The 22,488-nt window shown below is 36.6% G+C and overlaps 1 protein-coding gene across 24 annotated transcripts in view; it reads left to right on the top strand.

The window, feature by feature from the left end:
* SYNE1 (spectrin repeat containing nuclear envelope protein 1) overlaps positions 1-22,488 on the top strand; it is a 291,288-nt gene that overhangs the window by 149,436 nt on the left and 119,364 nt on the right. For 23 of the 24 annotated variants that reach the window (XM_064413327.1, XM_064413326.1, XM_064413343.1 and 20 more), the window contains 18 exons: positions 474-617; positions 948-1,103; positions 2,770-2,934; positions 4,042-4,214; positions 5,060-5,213; positions 5,352-5,495; positions 7,637-7,801; positions 9,087-9,404; positions 10,138-10,293; positions 11,018-11,188; positions 11,917-12,243; positions 13,396-13,548; positions 14,817-14,984; positions 16,085-16,261; positions 17,092-17,238; positions 18,310-18,435; positions 19,908-20,084; positions 21,765-22,030. In XM_064413327.1, the coding sequence (XP_064269397.1) occupies positions 474-617; positions 948-1,103; positions 2,770-2,934; positions 4,042-4,214; positions 5,060-5,213; positions 5,352-5,495; positions 7,637-7,801; positions 9,087-9,404; positions 10,138-10,293; positions 11,018-11,188; positions 11,917-12,243; positions 13,396-13,548; positions 14,817-14,984; positions 16,085-16,261; positions 17,092-17,238; positions 18,310-18,435; positions 19,908-20,084; positions 21,765-22,030 (3,287 nt within the window). Of the gene's footprint in view, positions 1-473; positions 618-947; positions 1,104-2,769; positions 2,935-4,041; positions 4,215-5,059; positions 5,214-5,351; positions 5,496-7,636; positions 7,802-9,086; positions 9,405-10,137; positions 10,294-11,017; positions 11,189-11,916; positions 12,244-13,395; positions 13,549-14,816; positions 14,985-16,084; positions 16,262-17,091; positions 17,239-18,309; positions 18,436-19,907; positions 20,085-21,764; positions 22,031-22,291; positions 22,347-22,488 lie in introns of those variants that run through there. The other variant, XM_064413342.1, reaches the window with a different exon arrangement.

The following is a 22,488-nucleotide window of genomic DNA, read 5'->3' as shown; positions in this document are numbered from 1 at the left end:
ACTCTATAAAAAGAATATAACCAGAAGTGTTCCCTGGGATTGGGTTGAATTTAGACATTACCTAGAAACATTGGCAGCCTGTTTAAGGAGGGCTTAATGTCCATGACTGAAGTCAGATATTAGATAACTCATATCCCAAATTAGCCTTTATTCACACTGCCTTAGTTATGCGAATTAGGATTAGATTAAGTGAAGTCTCATAAAGCTTTGCAATTAAAAGAAATTTGCTTCAGCCTCTCCTCAGCTGTGTAGTACATTGTTGCTTCTATTTTCCTTTTTAAAAATGTGCCCTCTCAAACTTTTATTTTGGTGTCTGTGGGTTAGGAACAGGCAGAGCTGATGTAATTTATTTGAAGAGTTGTGTATAATTTGCCTACAGTTATAAATCCTTTTTGTGTGCCTGATCTGTGTGTTGTGAATTAGTTATGTCTAGTGCACTGGGACTATTCACAGAAATTTGCATGCCTTCCTAGAGCTTAAAGATCCAGATGAAGGATTTTGAAGCAACTGCTGAGCCTCTGCAGGAGTGGCTGACCACAACTGAGAAGACAGTACAAGGAAGTAGCAGTCGGCTCCAGGATCTTCCTTCCAAGAGGAGAGAACAGCAAAAGCTGCAGGTAACTTATAAGCGCTCTTAACACAGCTAGACCTTCCTGTTCCATTCTCCTGTCCTCATTGCTTACTTACAAAAGCTTAATCATTCTAGCATCCTGACCTCTAAATAGGATGGGAGCTGTTTTTGAGGTTTGCTGTTGATGATCCTTGTTCCATCAAGTTTTGTATCTCCACATTTCTTATGACATGCTGCTCCATTGCTGTAACCGTATGGTGTGCCTTTCTCAGCAAGCTTGCCATATGTCACTTCTATTTTTCATGGCACCTTCATGCTTCTCTTTCTCCTGCTTTCTTGCACCCACTCTTATTATTACTGTGCTTGTGCTTTACAGTCTGTCCTTGAGGAAATAAGCTGCCACGAGCATCAGCTCAACAGGCTAAAAGAGAAAGCTCAGCAGCTGTGGGAAGAACAAGCTGTCAGCAAAAGCTTTATGCGCAGAGTGTCTCAGTTGTCTTCTCAGTATCTTACTCTAAGCAATCTGACAAAGGTAATGCATCCAATGTATGTGCTCCTAAGCAACTCCTGTGATATATGTGGGGAAACATAAAGACTGAAATGTGAAACACTGCAGTTGTCTTGCTTGCCTGCTCTGTGATATGTCTGAGCTATTCTGTCTTTCACATTGACTTATAGGAATGGAGAGTAAGGACTGCCAACAAAATGTAACTGTAATTTTTTATTATTATTATTTAAAAGTGTACTGATTAAGATGTAAATCCCACCTGGTTATACAACAATCAGACTTGATTTTGATTCTTTCAAGCACTGAAGACAGTTTTGTAATAAGTTGCATCTGAAAGAGGTATTTTTCAAAAATTAGCAGAGGTGGAGTTTTTTCTAGAAAATACAGGATGCAGACAAGTTATTATTTTGTCTTATCCTATAATGATGATTAGTGTAATTGTAACTATTTTCACCTAAAAGTCATAGGTTGGTCTTCCAAAAAAAATTTACCTCTTAAGCTGCTTTTGAATGTTCAAGCGGAGGCATAGGCCAGATTTTAAACCATCAGACCAAGAACTGAGAGTTTAACATAACTCTTTTTTTGAGCTTCACACACTTCACCACTTGGTATTCTACCATCTCTCTAGTGGAGATAGATAAGAAAACCTCCATATTAAGACTATTATTCTTCTCAAAGTCCATATCATGAAGAAGGCTTGATATAGGCTTACAGTTGCTACAGTAACTAGAATGATTAAGGATATAGGACATATGTTTTGGAATAACAATTTAATTCAGAAAGTATTTGTGTTTAAGGGATTGCTACTTTGGCAATTCCTGCTTTTTCTGTAGAAGTAACAATTATAAAGCATATCTTTGACTTACTGAAAATTATTGTATGCATGACCGTGATAAATTTTCATGTCTGCAAAATGAGAAAGTGAAAAATGAATGAGTTACTAACACAGGCTTATGTGAGCAGAGCTTGTAGAAGAGGGCAGGATGAGCAGGAGTCATCTGCGGTGCAGGATACATAGTGGTCCAGCCTATTAGAGAAACCCTGAACCCTTTTGGATAGCCATGGATCTTGGGAAAGATCCCTCTCAGTAATTTCCATAGCCTGTTATATTGACTTTGCTTTAGTTCTCTGTCACAGGGGAAAAAACCACACTCTGCCCTGTATTCTTGTTTACATTAAACCTTTTGGCATTTAAAACTTCAGCATTTGTTTTTGATTTGTATGAGTGTCAGTGACTTTTCAGAAGAGTGGTTTTACCAGTGAGAGTCATCGAGGAAAACAGGTCTTTTCCAAATATCAACAAAACAATATTGCTACAGTGGGGTAGCTTCTCAGGCTTAAATCTGTCATTGCACTGGCCAATTTCACAAGTTAGCTTCCATTGCAACACTGACATGGAGCTTAGATATGATTTACCAGATGTTTAAGAAAAAGTGAAACCATAAAACTGCAGCCTTAGATTTAGAAAATGAAAGATTACATTTGTGAGATTGTCATTTGTATTTTATGTTTGGACAATTTGTGTGTGAATGCAAAATCCATTCCATGCTTAAGTGTACGTGTAATTATCACTGTATGAAGCAAACTTCTTTGTATAATTGATGAGACCCATTCTAAAGTCCATGAGTTGCTATGGGGAATAGGCAATCCTTTAAATAGCTGTTGGTGCTAAATGCTGTATGAATTGCAGGAGAAAGTTTCCAGAATGGATAGGATTGTAGCAGAGCACCAGCAGTTCTCACAGAGTATCAAGGACCTCCAGGACTGGGTTGCTGATGCTGTTCACATGCTGGATTCCTACTGTCATCCTACCGCAGACAAGAGTGTTCTGGACAGCCGGATGTTAAAACTGGAGGTATGGAAACAAGAGTCCAAAACCTGCTCTTTTGATATCTATATGAAGAATGCAACTATAGGATACTTAGTTGCTGCATATTAGTCTAATAACTGTTGTTCAGATGCTGATTTTCAGTTTACTCAAAAGTAACTCCTTTCATAGCAGGAAGAGCTTATTATTAGAACTTTTCTAGAAGTAGATTAGGACCTTAATGACATGGACCACTGCATATATGAAAGTCCTTGAAGTACTCAAAAGATGTGTGGCTGATGAAGGTTAAATGGAAGAAGTAGGGTAGTCACTTCTGTTAGTTCAGTATATTTCAATGTATATTCCTAGATCTTACAGGTGATACAGTTGATTCAGTAAATCTTTTCCTTTAATTGTTTGCTTTGAAAATGGTTACAACAGTTAAGAAAATAGCATCTGTTGAAAACAGAACACAATAATGGTAAAGAGCACTATTTAGAAGACAATATTTTCATTTTATTGATGTTTTGGATTCTGATCTTAAAAATTATATGGCTAGGTCAAAAAGCAAAAGATTGTAACATAATACTAAAATTATGTTTTGGCTTTTGTTCATTGAATCTTTTGGGTTCATGTTTTCAGGCTTTTCATGACTACATAGTGTTAGAAACTGTGAGTTTGCAACTGCACAGCTCCAGGAGCTGAAGGCCCTAGGTTGACGTTGTTGACAGATATTATTTATTGATACCTTCATGTTGCAAATATATCCTGGAGTGGTAGAACTGTATTTCAGTCCTGTAGAAGAGCTTTGTCATTACATCTTGTTGTCTCCATGAATGAATCCTCCTGTTTTCTATCTAAGTGATGTTTCCTTTGGTATGTCAGCCTTTTCACTGAACAGTACATTTTCTGATATACTCTAAGTACCTGCACAGATTCCACGAAAATTTTCCTGTTAATTAAGGGGTTTGTTAATAGCCTGAACCTGCCCATTGAAAGTTACTTTTGTTTGTGAAGCCCAGCTGTGAACCCCACTGTCCATCTTCCAATTCACTACAAGCTGCTAAATATGATCAGGTCATGTTCCATTAAAGCTAGTTAGAATATTTATGTCCAGGTAATGATAAAAGTAAAATATATCCACTCACTTCTTAGGGTCTGCTAGCAGTGAAACAAGAAAAAGAAGTCCAAATGAAAATTGTTCTGACAAGAGGAGAATCTGTTCTGCAAAATACTTCTCTGGAGGGAGTACCAGTGATTGAAGGCCAATTGCAAAATCTGAAGGACAGCTGGGCTTCCCTTCTGTCTGCTTGTATCCAGTGCAAGAGGTAAAAAGGGAGTGAAGTCCAGAATGATGCTTAGTAACAAAACACTGTCAAAACTTTTGAAAAGCAATTTTATTACTTCAAGAGTCAAATTCATGTAAAGTAATTACATATGCCAAACATTTTGGGTCTAGAAGTTGTGATATATTCATTTGAAGTAGAAGGGAGGAAACTGTGAGAGATCTAAGCTTTATTAAAACTTATTGTCAATGTACTCTTAAAATTGGATTCCATGTTCATAATCTTGAATATTTTACTTTGTGTTGCACTTGATGCTTTGAAACCTTCTCAGAAATGAGATTTTTTTCATGGACATTAATGATTGCTCTGTCGAGATCCTGTCTGCTTTTCCACTTGATACCATTCCAAAGAACATACTGTAAATTACAGTGTCCAACAGTGCTGCTCCCAGTGATAGAATAAAGAAATATAAAGGAAAAAATGGAGATTTCTTTGGTGAAACATCAACAGTTGCACATATTTCAAGTTAAAGAAACAAGGGCAATTAAACATTAAAATGCAGCAATATTTGAATATAGTTAAAGGGGCAGAAAATTTCTGATTCTGGGTCTTATGCTTTCAGTTGCAATTCATTTATTAAACCTAGAACATGTCAGCTAAATAAATTACAGATCTACTTAATATTCCAGGTTTGGAAAACTTAATTTCTCTTTGTTAGTCAAACAGTGTTGCTAGTTAAAACCTATAAGATTTTAACAGATTGTTTATCTTCTGATGCATCTCTCTCATAAATATACTCTAGAATATCTGTATATGACTACATCTCACTGCTCAAATAGCATGAGAACTTTCACTATCACAAACAATATGTGTTTTTTTAATTACAGTCAACTTGAAGGAGCTCTCTCCAAATGGACGAGTTACCAGGAAGATGTTAATCAGTTTTCCAGATGGATGGACAAAGTTGAAACAAGTATGAATGCTTCTGAAAGGCAATATGCTGAACTGAGGGAAAAAACAGCTGCCCTCAGCAAAGCAAAGGTGTGTTTTATTTACAACAAACCATCAGCGAGTACATAACACCTTAGAGGCAATAAACCAAACTGTCTAACTGCAAGATTAATCTGTGGTCTTGTGTTAATGGTGCCCTTCATGTGTTCTTGTCTTTCTGTTTTGCAGCTACTCAATGAAGAGGTGTTGAGTCATAACAGCCTGTTGGAGACTATTGAAGTGAAAGGAAAGGGGATGGCTGAGCACTACATTGCTCAGCTTGAGCTGCAAGACCTTCAGGAGAGGTATAAGTTCCTCAAAGAAAGAACAAAGGTAGAGTTTTTCTTCATAGTACTACTTGTTTAGCTGGAAACAAGGAAAAGATATTTTCATTGATCATTTATTTTACAGTTACAGCTGCAACTTACTGTAACAGAAACCTACTAGGTGATTAATAAATCTGTCTTCCTGTACTGAGCTTCAGATCTTTCAGAAGGATTTTAAAAATCAGGAAAATAGTCTAAGGAACTCCATGTCAAAAGGTTCATTGACTTCAGCACAGATATAGTTTTACCCAGTGTGACTGAAATGTTGAAAAAATCTTCAGACTTGTAATTTGCATAAGTGTATGGTTGCAATAAATTTTATCAGTCAGTTGTGTGATTCACAAATGGTTGGCAGCTACAGAGATTTTATTAATGAACACGAACCTTATTAGCAAGTAAACTGACACAAGTGTCATAAGTACTACATTTCCTGATAAATACTGATTTTGTATATCTGGAAAATATTAGGATGTAGATTAAGATCAGTTTAGGGTAAGATATAAGGAAAAAAGAAATAATAAAGACCTGGTGATAGAGATAGAGCTAGGCAATTACCTCCAGTTAACCCAAGTTCTTCTGTGATAATTAAATAATGACTAAGACATGTTCAGACAGCCAACTTTGCTTCAGGATAGCAATGCAGTAAAATTTAATTTTGTTGTCTCAGTGATGTCTTTGTCATGTAGAATGACAAAATGCAAAATTCAGCCAAAATTCAGTTTTCAAACACATAAGTGATTCAGTGTTTTGTGGAGGTCTCTTCCACAATGGCAAAAAATGCCATGCTCTCTCTTTCTTTTGACCTTGAGTGAATAAAATTGCTCAGATTTGCCAGAGAGATACGTGAGTCCTGGGAAGTGCTATTATCCCATGGGGATGCCCTAGTCTACCCTTTTGTCCTGCACAAAGCTATACAAGCTGCCTTGCTCAGCATGGGAACAATAAGAAATGGATGGTGGCTCACAGAGGCAAGAGTTCTATATGTCTTACCCCATGTAGCAAGAAGCATTCCTTCTTTCTCTTCCACCTAATATCCCAGATGACTGTTCTTCCCTGTTCCCAGCTGTGGTGACAGTGTTAAGTATCAATAGTGCAATCAACCCTGAGAAAGAAATTCAAAGAAAATAGCTGGAAAGTAAGGAATGTTCAGATATTTTACTGATCCTCTGGCCAGACTGGAAACCTGACAAGATTCCCCAAGGATTTATGGCCCACATCTGAGCAGATCAAGACTTGTAATTTCCTAAGCACCTGTTAAGTGGCAAGAAAACTGGTCTCTCTTTTCCCACTTCTGGGCATGGACAAGCCTTGCAAAAGATGTGATAGGACTCCTGTTTCCTGCTTTCTCCCACTAGACAGACCTGTTAGAAATAAGAGGTAAAATAGACAGTAACTTCATGGGTTTATTAAAGTGTTTGTCTTTTTATGAGCCTGCTGCTCTCAAATGAAGCCTGTCTTGTCTCCATCAGAACTTGATTCCCCATTCCCATAATTTCTTAGAGGATATGAATTACATGTAGTATATTTTTCTTGCACTTAGTAAGCCTAATCTTGTGCTAATATATTACTCTTTTCCTTCTGTACTCCAGGTATGGTAATGTTTTAGTACTGAAATTATGGTAACTTGCTCACCCACATACACAGAAGACTTGTAGTCTGTTTCTTACTGTGCTCTGTAGGGACTGCAAATATCTTCAAACCTAAGACAGTGGATACTCCTAACAGAATATTCTAGTTCCATTTGCAAAAAGTAAAAATAAAAGAAAGAAAGAAAAAGAAAAAAATGCAATTTCTAAGCTCATATGCTTATTGATCACTTCAGCATAGTTAATTTAAATTGTGGTAAAAATCAAGGAATTTTTTTGTTATTAACCACTGAGGTGTTATTTAAAAGTAATCCTAGATCAAAACTCTAAATCTCAGAAGTTACAAACTTATCTTCTGGAGCAAGTATTTTTACCCTTATGTGTCTCCCTCTTTCCCTGTAATCAATTAAGTCATCTTCAGAATTCAAGTAGTCTTGAATTCTTGGAAAGTTCAGCGTTAGATACAAGCCTTCTCCCTTGATGGATGGCTGGGGTTTATGTTCTCTGTGTTTGACAATGCACTAAGATATGTATACATATTTGTAAATCTTTTCACATGCAGGAGGCTGTAACAAAAGCTGAAGGACTGCTTACCTTACACCAAGAGTACCAAAGAAATCTGAAGGCCTTTGAAGTATGGCTGGAGAAGGAGCAGGAAAAACTTGACTGTTTATCACATCTTGATGGTGATGCCCAGGAACAGGAGGCAACACTCCGAGATTTACAGGTATGTGATGTGTGACACCCTCAGGAAAAAAAAAGTAAAATAAAATAGTGATGGTATAGTAACAGAATAATATTTATTGCCAGACAAAAATTGTCTTGAGACCCACTTGAAATTGCAATATATATGAATGCTTTGTTGCTCCAAAGTAGTGCCCGTAAAGGTAGTGGAAATATTGTTGCTCATTTTTGGAAAAAAGTGTCAGGCCTTGAATGAAATCTCCAGGCATACTAATCCTTTCTTGAAAGTATTGAATTTGTGTTAGATGTTGGTCTGTCTTTTCTTTCCTTGTGTGTTTCATAAAATATGAATAGTATTTTCATTGGCGTTCCATCTTTTATTGCTCTCAGTGCAGGCCCACCTACTTTCAGGCAGTTCCAGTCCTGAAGGCTGGCTCCCATAGTGAGGTGGGAAGACTTCCACTGCCTCACTCAGTGAAAGTGAACAGTGAACTCACAGTGCTTCAGTAATCCCCCAGTTATTATCTTAAGCTGACTTAAAATGCTTTAATACCGGTTGTTGAAGGAGCACGAAGTCTGCACTTGAGATATGAAATGTTTATTACCTTGTTCAGGATACTGAGAGGGTCTTTGTATGATCAGGGACTCTGCATATATTTCTGCTCATTATAGTTACTCTACAAAACCCATTTTGAAAATCTGGTTATGTATCTCATGTGAAATCTGAGATGAAACATAACTGTGTTTTGTTAAGGTAATTTCTTTGTTATGTTTTCTAATCAGATTGAATCACTTTGTACTTTCTGATTAAGTGCTAATAAGCATGAAAATGCCATACATGTCCAGTAGAGGCTATAAAAAATTAGTCTGGAGTGTTGTTTCAAACATATGCAAAAATAGATAGGTTTGTTTATATTAGAAGATTGAAGCCTCAGTTTTTAAAGAGATTCAATTTTAGAGTCAGTCTTACAGTCTGCTTGCGACATCTGGAAAGTTTTGAATTTCTGCTGTGGTGAATGGATTCCATCCATCCCATGCTGGCTCAGGCAGCCAATGTTTCAGAACTGATGAACTTGGCAGGAGAGGAAAGAATTTAATGCATGCTTTGTCAATAATTTTCTGCAGTTCAATTGTCAGTAATAGTGATACTTGGTGTGCTTTGTAAGTGAGCACGCTGTGTTATTAGAGGAAAGACTCTCTCTAATATATGTTTAACCATAGATAACTAAAGAGAATTCCCAGCTGTCTTTAGAGGAGCCAAGGGGGTTTTTGCCATGCATGAATGAAAGTTGTCAGTGTAGGGTTTGTAACTAACTCTGCCTTTACAGGAGCTGCAGGTCCACTGTGCAGAGGGACAGGCATTATTGAATGCTGCTGTCCATGCCAGAGAGGAGGTGATTCCCTGGGGTATTCCCCAGATAGAAGACCGAGCCCTGGAATCCCTACGGCAGGATTGGCAGGTTTATCAGCACAGGCTTTCTGAAGCAAGAAGCCAATTAAATGCCACTGTGAGCAAACTGAGGTTAATGGAGAAAAAATTTCAGAAGGTTAATGACTGGTTAACAAACCTGGAGGAGAAAGTTGCTATCAGGACGGGGAGGAGGTCTGGTAGAGCAACAAAAGAAATGCAGCTTCAACAAATGAAGGTAAAGAATATAGTTAAGGCATTCCTTAAACAAAATAATATGTGAGGTTTTCATGTCAATTTCTGATGGCACTGTGAAAATGAGAGTGAGCTTTTCAATTTCATCTGAGTTGTTGTATAAGATTATGGATCCAAGAAAACTTTGTGCCTTCCTCCCATTTTACTCACGGAGGTATGGTTATAACAATGTTGAAATCTTGCAGGGAGATCTGCAATTCATATGCTCTGTAGTGTGTGACGATGTAACTGTACAAAGATAGGCAGTGGAATGGAAAATAATTAATATGTTAACAAGAGTAAAATGTGACCAACTGTGTTATGAAGTCTCCACTGTGTTGATGTAATAATTCTCCTTTAGTCACTGGAATGAGAAGACGTGGTTCTGAATAAACACAGGAAGCCACATTACACTTTACAGTCATCTTCAAAACCAGGTGAAATCTATAGGAAGTCCAGATTGTATTTCTACTGTTATTTTTCAAGGGGGAAAAAACTTACAAAAAGTATTGTACCTGTAGTAATGAAACGCAGTCCATGTAGGATGAAAATCTTTCCAGCATATTTGTTACAATAACTTTCATCAGATTCTGGGTTATTTTCCAGAAGTAAATGAATGTTTACAACCATGTATTTGTTTTTCTTTTCAATGGTTTCCTGACTTAGTTACAATTAAATTCCTAATAGTTTAAGATGCTTGACTCAGTCATATAAGTTTGATAATTTCTTTCTCATAGAAGTGGCATGAAGACATTACAGTCTACAAAGATGATGTAGAGGAGGTTGGGGTATTGGCTCAGCAAATACTAGAGGAAAATCTCACTGCAAGTAGAATGGGAAGTCAGGCTACACAGCTTACATCTCGCTACCAAACTCTTCTTCTTCATGTCTTGGTAAGTAATAAAAACTAATTCATTGCAGCATCATAAATTGCCAGTTAAGAAGCAAATACAAATGGGCTTTTGTAATTAGACTTTATCAGAGTCTATTCATTACTGTAGACTCAATAGCATAACATTCAGATATATATTCATATACATATACACATAGATTTCATTGGATTAAATGTATTACAGAATATATGTATAGAATAAATAGAATATGTTATAGATATAGAATATATCCTGATATACTATATAAGGATAATGAAGCAGAATGCTGTCACTATCTTTTTTGGTAGTTGCAGGGGAGAAATTTAAAATAAAGTACTCTTAAATGGTAATTGACCTCTAGAGAAATGTTTTCAGCTGCCACTGATCCACATTAGTATGTGGAAAATTTGATTTGATAAGGTGCAGTATTCAGGTTAATTTAAGCAGTAATTGCCCTCATAGCACTGTAATGAAAAGTCACTATTCAAAGTTCAAAATATGAGTACATTTTCAGTGTTTAGTATTCGTTCAGTTTTAACGTTGGTGATTGACATATGTGCACCCTGACAAGAGCCCTGTAAGAATTATCCACTTTTTATTAAATAACTCAAAGCCTATATGTTTTATCTTTGTATAATAGATTTTATTAATAAATAGCAATTTATTGTTATCTTAAACCAATACCAGTGATAAACATCTGAGTGGTCCTTGTTTCTACCCCTTACCCTCCATATTTTTTTTGAAGGAGCAAGTAAAGTTTCTGGAAGAAGAAATACGTTGTATGGAGGAGTCAGAACTGTCTTTTAGTGCTTACACAAATTGGTATGGAGCTACTAACAAGAACTTCAAAAATGTGATCACCAAATTTGATGTGGTTGATAAAACAGTAATGGAGAAAAAAGTGCAGAAACTAGAGGTACATCTTTCTTAAATACAATTTTTGTTTCTGTTCACAAACAGGAAGCTGTATTTTAACATACATCTTAACAGCTGCTCAAAATTCTGACTTTACCTTCTCAGAGAAGATAATGGGATAAGACCACACAGTACAATACTTTCTGTTATCATATCTCATTAGATCATAATTTGACTATTGAAGTTACAAGTAGTCCTAAATAATATAGCAAATAATCCTAAATAATATAGTCCTAAATACTAGTCCTGTCCTTCCATAAGGCATGCTTGTATCTGTTTTATGTTAGGTTAAAAATTAAAATAAATTCCTATATCCCCAATTTCCTGCAAGTATAGTTTTCTTGTGCACTGTTTATTTTCTATGCCCTGTTTCTCTTCATTGAAACATTCATGTTTCATCCTGAAAGTTGTAGATGAGCTTCTCATATGTCCTGCAGCTTAAGCAGCTTAAATGTAATACGCTAAGGGAAAGCTTTCATCTGTTCCAGAATTTGGAGCAGAGATCCTCTCCTGGGAGCCCTCAGTTTCTCTGTTTAAATTCACAAGCCCAGTGCAGGACAGAAGTATTTGCTTTATTTGCTTCCTTCTAGCTTGATACACCTTAACTCCAGGCAATTTTGTACTGAAAAATCCACTCATTTTCCCTAGCAATTGTTTCTGTGTCTGTAGCAAAGTTTAAAAAAAGGCAAGTTTTCATACATTTTCTGTTAACCAAGGTTTCCTTCACAGGTGCTATTGAGTGATATGGACATAGGCCACAGTTTACTGAAATCAGCCCGCGAGAAGGGGGAGCGAGCTATAAAATACATGGAAGAAAATGAAGTTGACCAGTTAAGAAAAGAAATTGGAGACCACGTGGAACAGCTTGAAGAGCTGGCTGGCTCCATCAGAAAAGAGCACATGACTTCAGAGAAGTGTCTTCAGCTGGTAAAGGAGTTCTCAGACAAGTATAAAGCCCAAACTCAGTGGGTCATGGAGTACCAAGCTATCTTACATGCTCCTGTGGAGCCAAAGAGTGAACTCTATGAGAAGAAGGCACAATTGTCCAAATACAAGGTAAAAAGGGGTTATCTCATAATACTACTGAATTGATTTTAATCTATTGATCATCAGTAAATCCTCTGATCAGGTATCCAGGTTTCTTCAATAGGTACATGAGATGTTTCTGATCTGGATATCCCAATCAGCATCAATGAAAACATGCCTCTGCAAACCAGACTGAGCCCCTGGATTTGAAATGTGAACATCCTAAAAAGGCTTCCATAGCTGAACATTTCCTGCAATGGAGCAAAATTCTTTTATGAGTACACATATGAGTAATTACATTGATCTCAACAGAGGTGATTGCAGTTGCAGTGAATATAGAAATCAGTTGGTCTTTCTTAACTTCAGACATTGTCACTGTTTACATTAACTTAATCAGCTTTCTGGTTAAAGCTGGATGTTCCAGCTCAAGTGATATCCCAGACAGTCAGCTGCTATAACCTCCCAAGTTTTTGACCCCATTTCTTCTTCTAATAATGTTTTCATAAAATACTCCAGGATTACAGATGTTTCATGAAATGTGTACTGCGTCCAGCTGAGGTGGAGTTAACTGTCCTCACAGCATCTCATTTAGTGCTGTGCTTTACATTTGTGGCTAAAAAGATGTTGCCAACAAACCAATGTTTTGGTCATTGCTGAGCAGTGCATACATTGCTTCAAGGCTTTCTTGCTAAAGCTGCCCAGTACCCCCTGACAGCTTCCCCACTGCAAGTTGTATGTCACAGCTGTGTGCTTGCTTTCTACATGTTTGGGGAGTTGTAATCTCTAGAGTACAGTGCTAGGCACTCATCACACACCATCTCATTAAGGGGATGGCTTCAGTGATACTTTTCCACCTATTTTCATAATTTGTTCCTCTGAGCAAATTTTATCCCTAGAACTGGCCACTTCATGCAGATGAACTCCCTTTGTTTCACCAGCTCCAGACTGTCAGCCATGCTACTAGCCACTCTCAAAAGCACCTGTTATTTTTACATGTGTGCACAGTTGGTGTCTCAGGGCAGGGCAGCGAAACAGAATCCTGCATTGGTAAACAAAGTTCAGCCTGTCTGGAAAGGATGGTATAAACCATGGTAGAAGGCTGTGCATCAGATCTAAGGAAAGTTAGTGAAATACATCTCCAGTGATCAGTAGATATGTTTTAATTCTTGCTTGCAATTATAGTCCATACAGCAGACTGTTCTGTCTCATGAGCCCTCAATAAAGTCAGTGATGGAAAAGGGAGAGGCACTTTGTGATCTGGTGAATGATGTGGCTCTAAAGAACAACATTCAAGACCTTCAGAGCAGTTACCAGGAACTCTGCAGCAAAACGAAGGTAAAAAGGAAGAAACCTCAGGATTCTTCCAATTTGCTATATTTTTATCCCTCTTTAAGAAATTAAGTATTTATTTCATTTTGTCATGTCTGTACAAAGAACCAGCTACCTTTAAGTACTCTTGGTGCTTTGTTGGGGTTTTTTTTTTGTTTTCTTTCAGAGGGGGGACAGAAATGACAGGCAAATTTTGAATATGTAAAAAACTACATAAATAAATTTAACCAGGGTAGTTGAAGTGAATTCTGAGTGTGGCAGGTAAAGTCTTTGTGTTTTATAACACTAAGGAGGTATGTATCAGTGACTAGTCTGTGTTGTTGTTCGTACTTTTAAGAGCATTTAATAGAATTCTAAGTTCGTTATTTCTTGAAGGGACAGATGCCCTTAGATTACACCCTCTCTTGTTTCTGCTTAATCTCCACAAACACTCTTTAGTTTAGTTGTTGAATAAAAGGCACCAAAGAAAACAAACTGCAAGACAGATATAATTTAATTCAGCAAGGGCATTATTAATTAACAGTGATTCATTAGTCCATAAGTATGTAGTACTTTGAAAGGTCTAATGCTTCTAAATACATCCTAAAGTATGATTATTCCTAAAGCTTTTAATAGGTTGTACTCCTAACAAGGATAAGCTCTGCAAACCATGTTAGTACTTATGTTTGACCTAAGCAATTGCCAATTCAGACACCAATAGGAGATGATTTTATTTCTTTCAAGGTTGATTTGTAGTTTAAAGACATGCCTCTGATCTGTACCAAAAAAAATGATGCCCATTGCATTAGACATAATGTTGGGGGCTGAAATTTAGAGAAGCTTCCTGAAAAGAATACTTTCTAACTCAGTGTGTACATTCTTAATTTGCCTACCACAGGCACGGGCAGTATGTACATGCAGAGGCTGTAAGCAGCAGCCATAGCATTTGGTAGGTCAAGTGCAGTCTTTCAAAGAGTGTGTAAGAACTGTTAGTGAATTCAGTGTCAGTTGATAGTGTGCATTTCTCAAGTGTTTCCCTCAGTCTTCAAAGTATGGTCTTTCATCTGGAATGAAAATACTGCTCAGTACCACAGAAATAATTATTCACAGAATAAATGTGTGGTTTGATTTCTTCTTTACAGTCTATTCATATGAGATTCCCTCACAGGAATATAAATTTAGATGATAGTTCATACTATGTTTTCAAGTTCTTGGTGGGTTTTGACTTGTTTGGAGAGTTTCTTTAACTATTGTAATTACCTCAAAAATTAATTTCAGTTATTGTGGACCTGCAGGCATGTGTTGAAACCTTAGAGGTGAGAGTAAAAGAACATGAGGATTACAATAGTGATTTGCAAGAAGGGGAGAAATGGTTATTACATATGTCAAGCAGATTGGCCAGCCCTGACCTCATGGAAAGCAGCAATCTTGAAATAATCACTCAGCAACTAGCTAACCAAAAGGTAGGTTTGCTATTGGCGATCTTCCTTTGTAAAGTAGATTTTTTTTTTTTGCTTCTCTGCCTCCACTGCACTGTAATTATTTGTCATTCCCCTATTTTATTTCTCCTGCTGCTAACTGTGTAAATAAACATCAGTATCATTAAAGCAATTTAAAAAATCTGGCTTGTTAGCATCCTTTCTTGGATGAAACTGCATTTACAAAAAGCGTTGTTGTACTCTGATCTGAATTCTGTGTCAGATTTTCCCTGAGACTTCCCAGGAAATGAACCAAAAAAACTGGATTTTGGTCATTTTACTCTTGAGGTATTTTTTGTTGTCACACTTCTAAGGTTGAAAATACATTTCAGATTACATTGAAAATTTTCTTGGTATGGATCTGCTAAAAAGAACTTCAGAAATGTGATCACCACATTGGATGTGGTTGATAAAACAGCAATGGAGAAGAAAGTGTAGAAACTAGAGGTACCTCTATTAGGTTGTTCTAATTCTAGGTTCTTCTATTAGGTTGTAGCTCTTAGTCAAGGTGGTGTTATGATTGCTGTTAATGAAAATCATTTAATATCTTGATAACCAATGCTTTCTAGAAGATAAAAGAGAGCAAAATCCAACCTACCACTACCTGAAACTGAGATTCCAATGGCAAATATTGAAGTCTTTATATTATTTGTGATTGGTGTGTTATTCTTTAAGTAACCTCCTTAGATAAAAAATTGGCTCCACCAAAGTCAATGGAAAGAACTGTCCACTGTGAAAGAGCTTATGGAATGAGCTGTGATTCAGTATGAGATTTAATTTGCATTACTAGCCACAAGAGAAGCTGGAGAAGGCCTGAAGAGCATGCAATAAATGAAGATTAGGCATAGTCTTGGGGTCTGAGCAAGAGTGTGTACACATTATGACAGTGCTACTGCTGTTTCTGTGGGGTATCTGTGTAAAGACTTTTGACAATGACTTTACAATGAACATGCAATCCAATAGTTTGACAACACATGTTGTCTGATTTTTTTTTCCAAATCTGAAGATTTAAGTGTTTAAAGGAGGGAGAAAAATCATTCTGCACCACAGCATATTTCTTCAAAAGTATTTTATCTGTTTCTTAGGCTATCATGGAAGAAATTGCAGGGTTTGAAGATCGTTTGAACAACCTTAAAAGTAAAGGTGATTACCTGATCAGTCAGTGCTCAGAACATCTTCAAGCAAAATTTAAGCAAAATATACAAAGCCATCTTCAGGGGACAAGGGACAGCTATTCTGCCATATGTAGCACAGCCCAAAGAGTAAGTCTTGTTTCAAAGATTTTTTTTTTAATTTAAAAATAAAGTGTATTTTTATTTCAATGAGTTATTTCTTTAAATGGTATAAAACTCTTCCTGCTGTTTCCATTGTGATTGAGCCTACAGGTTACTGAGCACTTCATCATTCCTGTGCTACAGCTGAATTCCTTGTGGTCCAAATGTTGTCGTGCAACCAGCAAAAGTAGTGGCCTGTCAGTTCTAAATCTTGCCATAAGCTCACTACCTTCATGTTACACTAGCTTCTGAGCAGCTGCAGCAAAAAAAAAAAGAGACCTTTTCTACTTCAAAAACTAGGGAGCAAATTGCAGTCTTAGTGTTGATAGTTTGCATACATACATAAACAGGTCTCAAGTATGTGCTAGGAAATAATGTCTCTCTCATTAAAACCAGAATAAGGAGTGCCAGCTGGGTCATTCTGTTAAACCAATTAGGAGATCAAGCCAGCAGTCAAAAAAATACCCAAACAAAACCCAGAAAAACCCCTAAACAAAACAACCCAAAAACAAACTAATAATAATCTTATACAAAATCAATACAAAAATGTTGGATGCAGGAAAAAGAGAGCATGTTCTTCATTTGCATCTCTATTTTTTCTTTTCAGAAGCTGTGCATTAAATATTGTCCATCTTCTTCACATGTTATCAGTGTGCAGTGAGAGTTTAAGGAGCTTTCAGCCCTTGGAACTTTTATGTACAAGGGCTAAAATAATCAACGTCTTAATAATTCTGTTTTATCAGCAATTTTCAAGGTAGGAAAAGAGAGACAATGGTGGTATTTGAAAATGTGATAAACTAACAAAATGTTTTGTTTAGGTGTACCAGACTTTGGAACATGAGCTCCAGAAGCATGTTAATCATCAGGATACACTTCAACAGTGCCAGACTTGGCTGTCTACAGTGCAATCAGAGCTAAAGCCAACAACTTGGACAGCGTTCAGCCTGGCAGATGCAGTTAAACAGGTAAAAGTTTAGCACTTGAAAAAGCTCAGTTATCTTAACAAGGTGAGTTCAGATAAAAGATTTAAATGTCTAGAAATTAGATAAATCAGATATTTTCTAGCCTTCTCAGAAAGCTGCGTAGCCACAATGTTCATTCCCAACCCCAGAAGGAATACCTGGAATGCAAAATATCTGTAGGTGAAAAATCAAAGAAGGCTTTTGCTAGCTCTGCTTAATGCTTAGAACATGTTACCTGAAAAATGCTGGCTAGTTAGATAAATTAGATACTACATAGATGTGTTTAGTAGAGGGGTTGTGTCTTTGTCCAATTGTGCTTGTCCAATTGCCCATCTGTCTCCTATGCTCCTCACGAGACATTTTTACACTGCCATGGACATAGAGTCAATTATCAGGCAATTAAAACAATTTTTCAGTCTAAGAGCATAGAACTGCTGTAGCCTGCATTGACCATTAAGAATTCTTTCATTGATTCTTGATTATTCTTAGTGACAATGCGTTTTACATTGGATTTGTAACTTGGTTTTAAATTAGACTGGTATGGTGCTAAAAATGCTGGAATTCAGAGCTGTCTTACCCATCATCTCAATGAGACTTTGAAATACTAGAGATGGCAGACCTACAAGGGGAGGGGAAGCAGAGTGTCTGTGACACAGTGAGGTCAGCACCTAAGTGTCACTAAGCTGAATTTCTCATGATCTGTCAGACACTGGAAAATGTTATAACTGTAGGACCAGGACATTGTTGATAATCCCCTAAAGCTCTGGTTCCCATTCACATTGGGAAAGTCTGTCACCTTGTTGAGACTGTGTGTTTCTAAGAAATAAGCTAGCTAATTCATATGTCTCTAAGTGCTTTGGTAATTAGATAATAATCAAGTTTTTAAGGATTATTCCTTTCCATAATTAGAACATAGCAACATGACCTAAAAAAAGATTATATTTCTACGTTTAATTTTGTGGAGAAAATAAGAAGGCAGAGCAAAAAATCTAAAATGTATGATTGCAATAAAACAAGATATTATTTCCACAGTTTCTCCTCTACAGAGTTTATTTTTGAGTTGTCTTCCCTCAGGTTAAATATTTCCGGGCTCTGCAGGAGCAGGCCAATACATACTTGGATCTTCTATGCTCCATGTGTGATCTGTCAGATGCCACAGTGAAGAGTACAGCAGCAGATATTCAGCAAACAAAACAAACGGTACAAGATAACCACAACAGCCTGCTTCTAATCCTATTTAGAGCTTTAACTGCCTTGATCTGTTCCCTTTTAAAAAGGTCATATTGGGTAATGGTTTAAAGAACTGTCATCTTACTTTCATCTTAAGTATTTCTTTAGAGATAGTTGAATAGTTTTCTCTTTCTGCTTCTTTTTTTTTTTTTAATTATTAAATCCATACATTGCCATCCTGGTACTAATAAAAAGAGACACAACTAAGGTTGCTAAAGGTACTTAGGCAATGTTACAAGATGTTGGTCTAAAGCCACAGAAATAACATTCTGTGGAAGAAAATTTTATTCAAGTTATGTTTTCAAAAAATAGTTGAGTCTAATCTTCTCTGTATTGTATTACATTTGAGACATATTTTATTGTAGTTATTTATTCAACAATAGACTGATGTTCATGTTGGCTTATATTATTAGATTAGTGATATATTAATAATCATAACAATAGAAAATATGATGGTTCAGTTCATGAATCAAAGTGCATCTACTTCAGCATATTAATTTATAGTTTTCTTCAGTGTTGAGTTTTAAAGTCATTTAATGCTTAGGTTTAAAATAGTACTCTAAACTTAAGTTATTGGAAAAGAAATATTATGAGCATTCTTCTTGTAAGCATGAAAAATTTATTCTCTTACACAGACACACAACCAAAGTTTTGAAACTACTTCTAACAAGAGTAAAAATATAATACATACAGTAACAGCATTCCATACCACAGAAGGGAATTGTGCACATTCAAATGACCCATAAAAATATGGCAGTCCAAGAAGTGAATAGCTGAAAAACATCCCAAACATCAGAATAAGACACTGCTTTGACACACAAAGCAGTGAAACGTTGCTTAGAAATCGCAGATGGTATAGTGCCGAGATATGCTAAGCTGGTTGAATGTCTAAATCTTAAAGGCACCCGACTGCTGTATTTAGAGCAAAAGCAGCTGTGTCACTATTGGTGTAAGAGGATTGATGGCTCAGATCTGGTAAGCATTCTTCTTATTGGCATTTTAGAAAAGGCCTATAGGCAAAATAACTGGGCTAAGCAAGTTAAATGGAAGTGTTTAGTTGAAACTATGTAGGGTACACTCTAACAATAGTCTTGGCATGCAGCAGACTAAATTATACAATTAATTTAAGCTTTAACAGAGGACAGAGAATGTTGAAATACAAACACTCAAACTTACTTGCTTCTCTCAAGGGTGAATGATACTTAATTTATTTTTTGTTGTTGTTTTTGTTGTTTCCACCCATATTTCGTTTGATAGGTACAATTTTTGTGACTTTAGAAGGTTGAGACTCTTTTTGTGGCTAATGTTAGCCCCTTCAGAATCTGGTGCAGAAATTGCTTTAGTACAGTATTGTGCTCAGAGGAAGAATGGTATTCATTCTCCATTCTCCAAAAATAGCTGAATTAAAGCATTCCTACTCCTTTTCATTTCTTTTCTTCTAGATTGAGCAACAGATAATGCACTCACAGTATTTGTCTCAAGGTTGGGAAGAGATCAAACAGTTGAAGGCTGAGCTCTGGATATATTTCCAGGATGCGGATCAACAGCTACAGAATTTAAAAAGGAGACGGGCAGAGTTGGAGCTAAATATTGCCCAGAATATGGTACTCCAGGTTAAGGTAAGGAGACTTTGGGTTGAGAACAGAAGGTAAGGAAGAAGTTAATCCTGTGGCTGATATTATTTTATGATTTATATTATATGCACATGGTGCATACAATAATTAATATGCTCTAAACAAGAGTAGAGAAGATAGAGTGTTTCCTTGTTGATGCTGCAGAGTGATTATGAGAGCAGAAAACTGTACTTTAGTATTCTTCTGGCTTTGTTTTTTTAATAATAGACAACTGTCAGCCTCCTGATCTCATTTGCCTTTGCTTTTAGAGTAGACTAAATGCTGGTCACAGTGGACCTGAAGAGAAGATTTACAAATTGTGACACTAAATTTCTTGATTTTTATACTTCTAAATAGTTTAGAAGTATTTCAAAATTAGTCAGTGAAACTATCTGATGTTCCTGATCTCTAAGAAGCATGACAGAAACACAATTTAATTAATGAGACAAATACCTTCATATCTTCTCTCATTTATTCCAGAAGTGGGACATATTATGGCCATTCTGTATACATCAGTTATTGCACATAACAATAACTTTACAAAAAGATAATTTCTTTAATAAATTATTAAACATGTGGGTTTTGCATTTGTGGTCTAGACTTTGCTTGTATTCTTTTTCTGATGTGCCAAGAGTTAGGTGAAAAGCGAACAGCACTTCCTCTCTATTTCTGTTCTACTCACACTTTGGAACAAAGTCAAAGACTTTGAAGATGCCTCAGCACAATCTGGACTGAAAGCTGTTATACCAGCTATCATTAGAGTCCAGGAAGAAGAAGGAGTTTCTATTTCTTCACTCTTTCAGTCAGTAACTTTGGATTATAATGAAAGGGAGATACCCACTGTACTGTTAGATGTGGCACAAGGTGTTTTCCTTCTAATAATTTCCCCTGGTAAAGGAAGATGCCTAGCTCCATTTGAAGTTGTCATGAAGAGGGATGAGGCACAGCTGGAGATGGGTGTGCTTTTTTAGTTGTCGTTACTGCCACTAGAATGTAGAAAAATATTATATTTCCCTTAATGTGTAAAGGCTGAAAAATATTTGGTTAGTTTTAGTTGTCAGTATATTGTGTATTCTTCTGTCTGGGATCTCTCTGACTTCTTATTTGGTAGGATGTGTATGCAGATGAACTCTTTCAGTTACTAGTTATTAATCATACCTAGGTAATCCATGGTTTTGTTTCAATAGTGACAGTGGTAATGGTTGCTGTTACAGAAGTAGGTGCAATACAGAGTATGGATATGGAGTCTCACTGACTCATGGACTCTGCTTCCTATTTTTAGACTCTAATGAAAAAGGAAAAAAATAAGCTAGTAATAGTGCTGGTAAAATGAATTATTCTTGTGACAGTCGAGACTACCTTGCATGTTTTAGTGTGGTGGGAGCTGTGCTAGTCCCGAAGCCTGGACAACAGGATGTGACTTGATCACAAATTTTTATCACTGGCACTTGGAAACTCCTCTGGCTTGCTTTAGCATTTATTACCAACTTGCCTTCACATGAGAAGATGGGGAGGAGAGTTTGGAGAGGAGTGAAAACACCTCTTCCAATTTACATCTGCAGAGCATTTTTCTGGGCAGATAATTAGTTCATATACAATGTATTTATTTCAGAGTTTTTATTTAAGTTTAATTTTATAATTTTGAATGCATGTTATTATATTGGATTTTACTTGTATCTTTTTCAGGAATTCAGTCAGAAGTTGCAATCTAAGCAGTCAGCTCTCACCTCTGTGACTGAGAAGATGAACAAATTAACCCAAGGACAGGAATCACCTGAACATAAGGAAATAGGAGAATTGAGCAACCAGTGGCTGGACCTCTGCCTTCAGGCACATAATTTGCTCATGCAGAGGGAGGAGGATCTGCAGAGGACAAGGGATTACCATGATCGCATGAATGTTGTTGAAGTTTTCCTGGAAAAACTCACAAAAGAGTGGGACAACCTGGCTAGGTAAAAAAGGACTTGCATCCAAAAAGCAAACTGTGCATATGTGCTGGAAGAGCTGTTTACAGTGTCTCTAAGTGGGAGCCACTAAAAATCCCTTTTTGCATACTTAATTAAAAACATACCTCCCTTATTAATTGTCAGGCAATTAAAATTTTCTGTTGAGATAAAGAGAGTTTGACAGGCCAGATCTTCAGTGTTTGTCTTAAGGCAAGTACTAATTGATCAGGTCTCAGGGTATAGCATTTCCTGATATTTCAAGCATGAATGTTGTTGAAGTTTTCCTGGAAAAACTCACAAAAGAGTGGGACAACCTGGCTAGGTAAAAAAGGACTTGCATCCACAAAGCAAACTGTGCATATGTGCTGGAAGAGCTGTTTACAGTGTCTCTAAGTGGGAGCCACTAAAAATCCCTTTTTGCATACTTAATTAAAAACATACCTCCCTTATTAATTGTCAGGCAA

Source organism: Passer domesticus, chromosome 3 (assembly GCF_036417665.1).
Source record: "Passer domesticus isolate bPasDom1 chromosome 3, bPasDom1.hap1, whole genome shotgun sequence".
In the NCBI taxonomy this organism is placed as follows: Eukaryota; Metazoa; Chordata; class Aves; order Passeriformes; family Passeridae; genus Passer; species Passer domesticus.
This window is presented reverse-complemented; position numbering and strand designations above follow the sequence as displayed.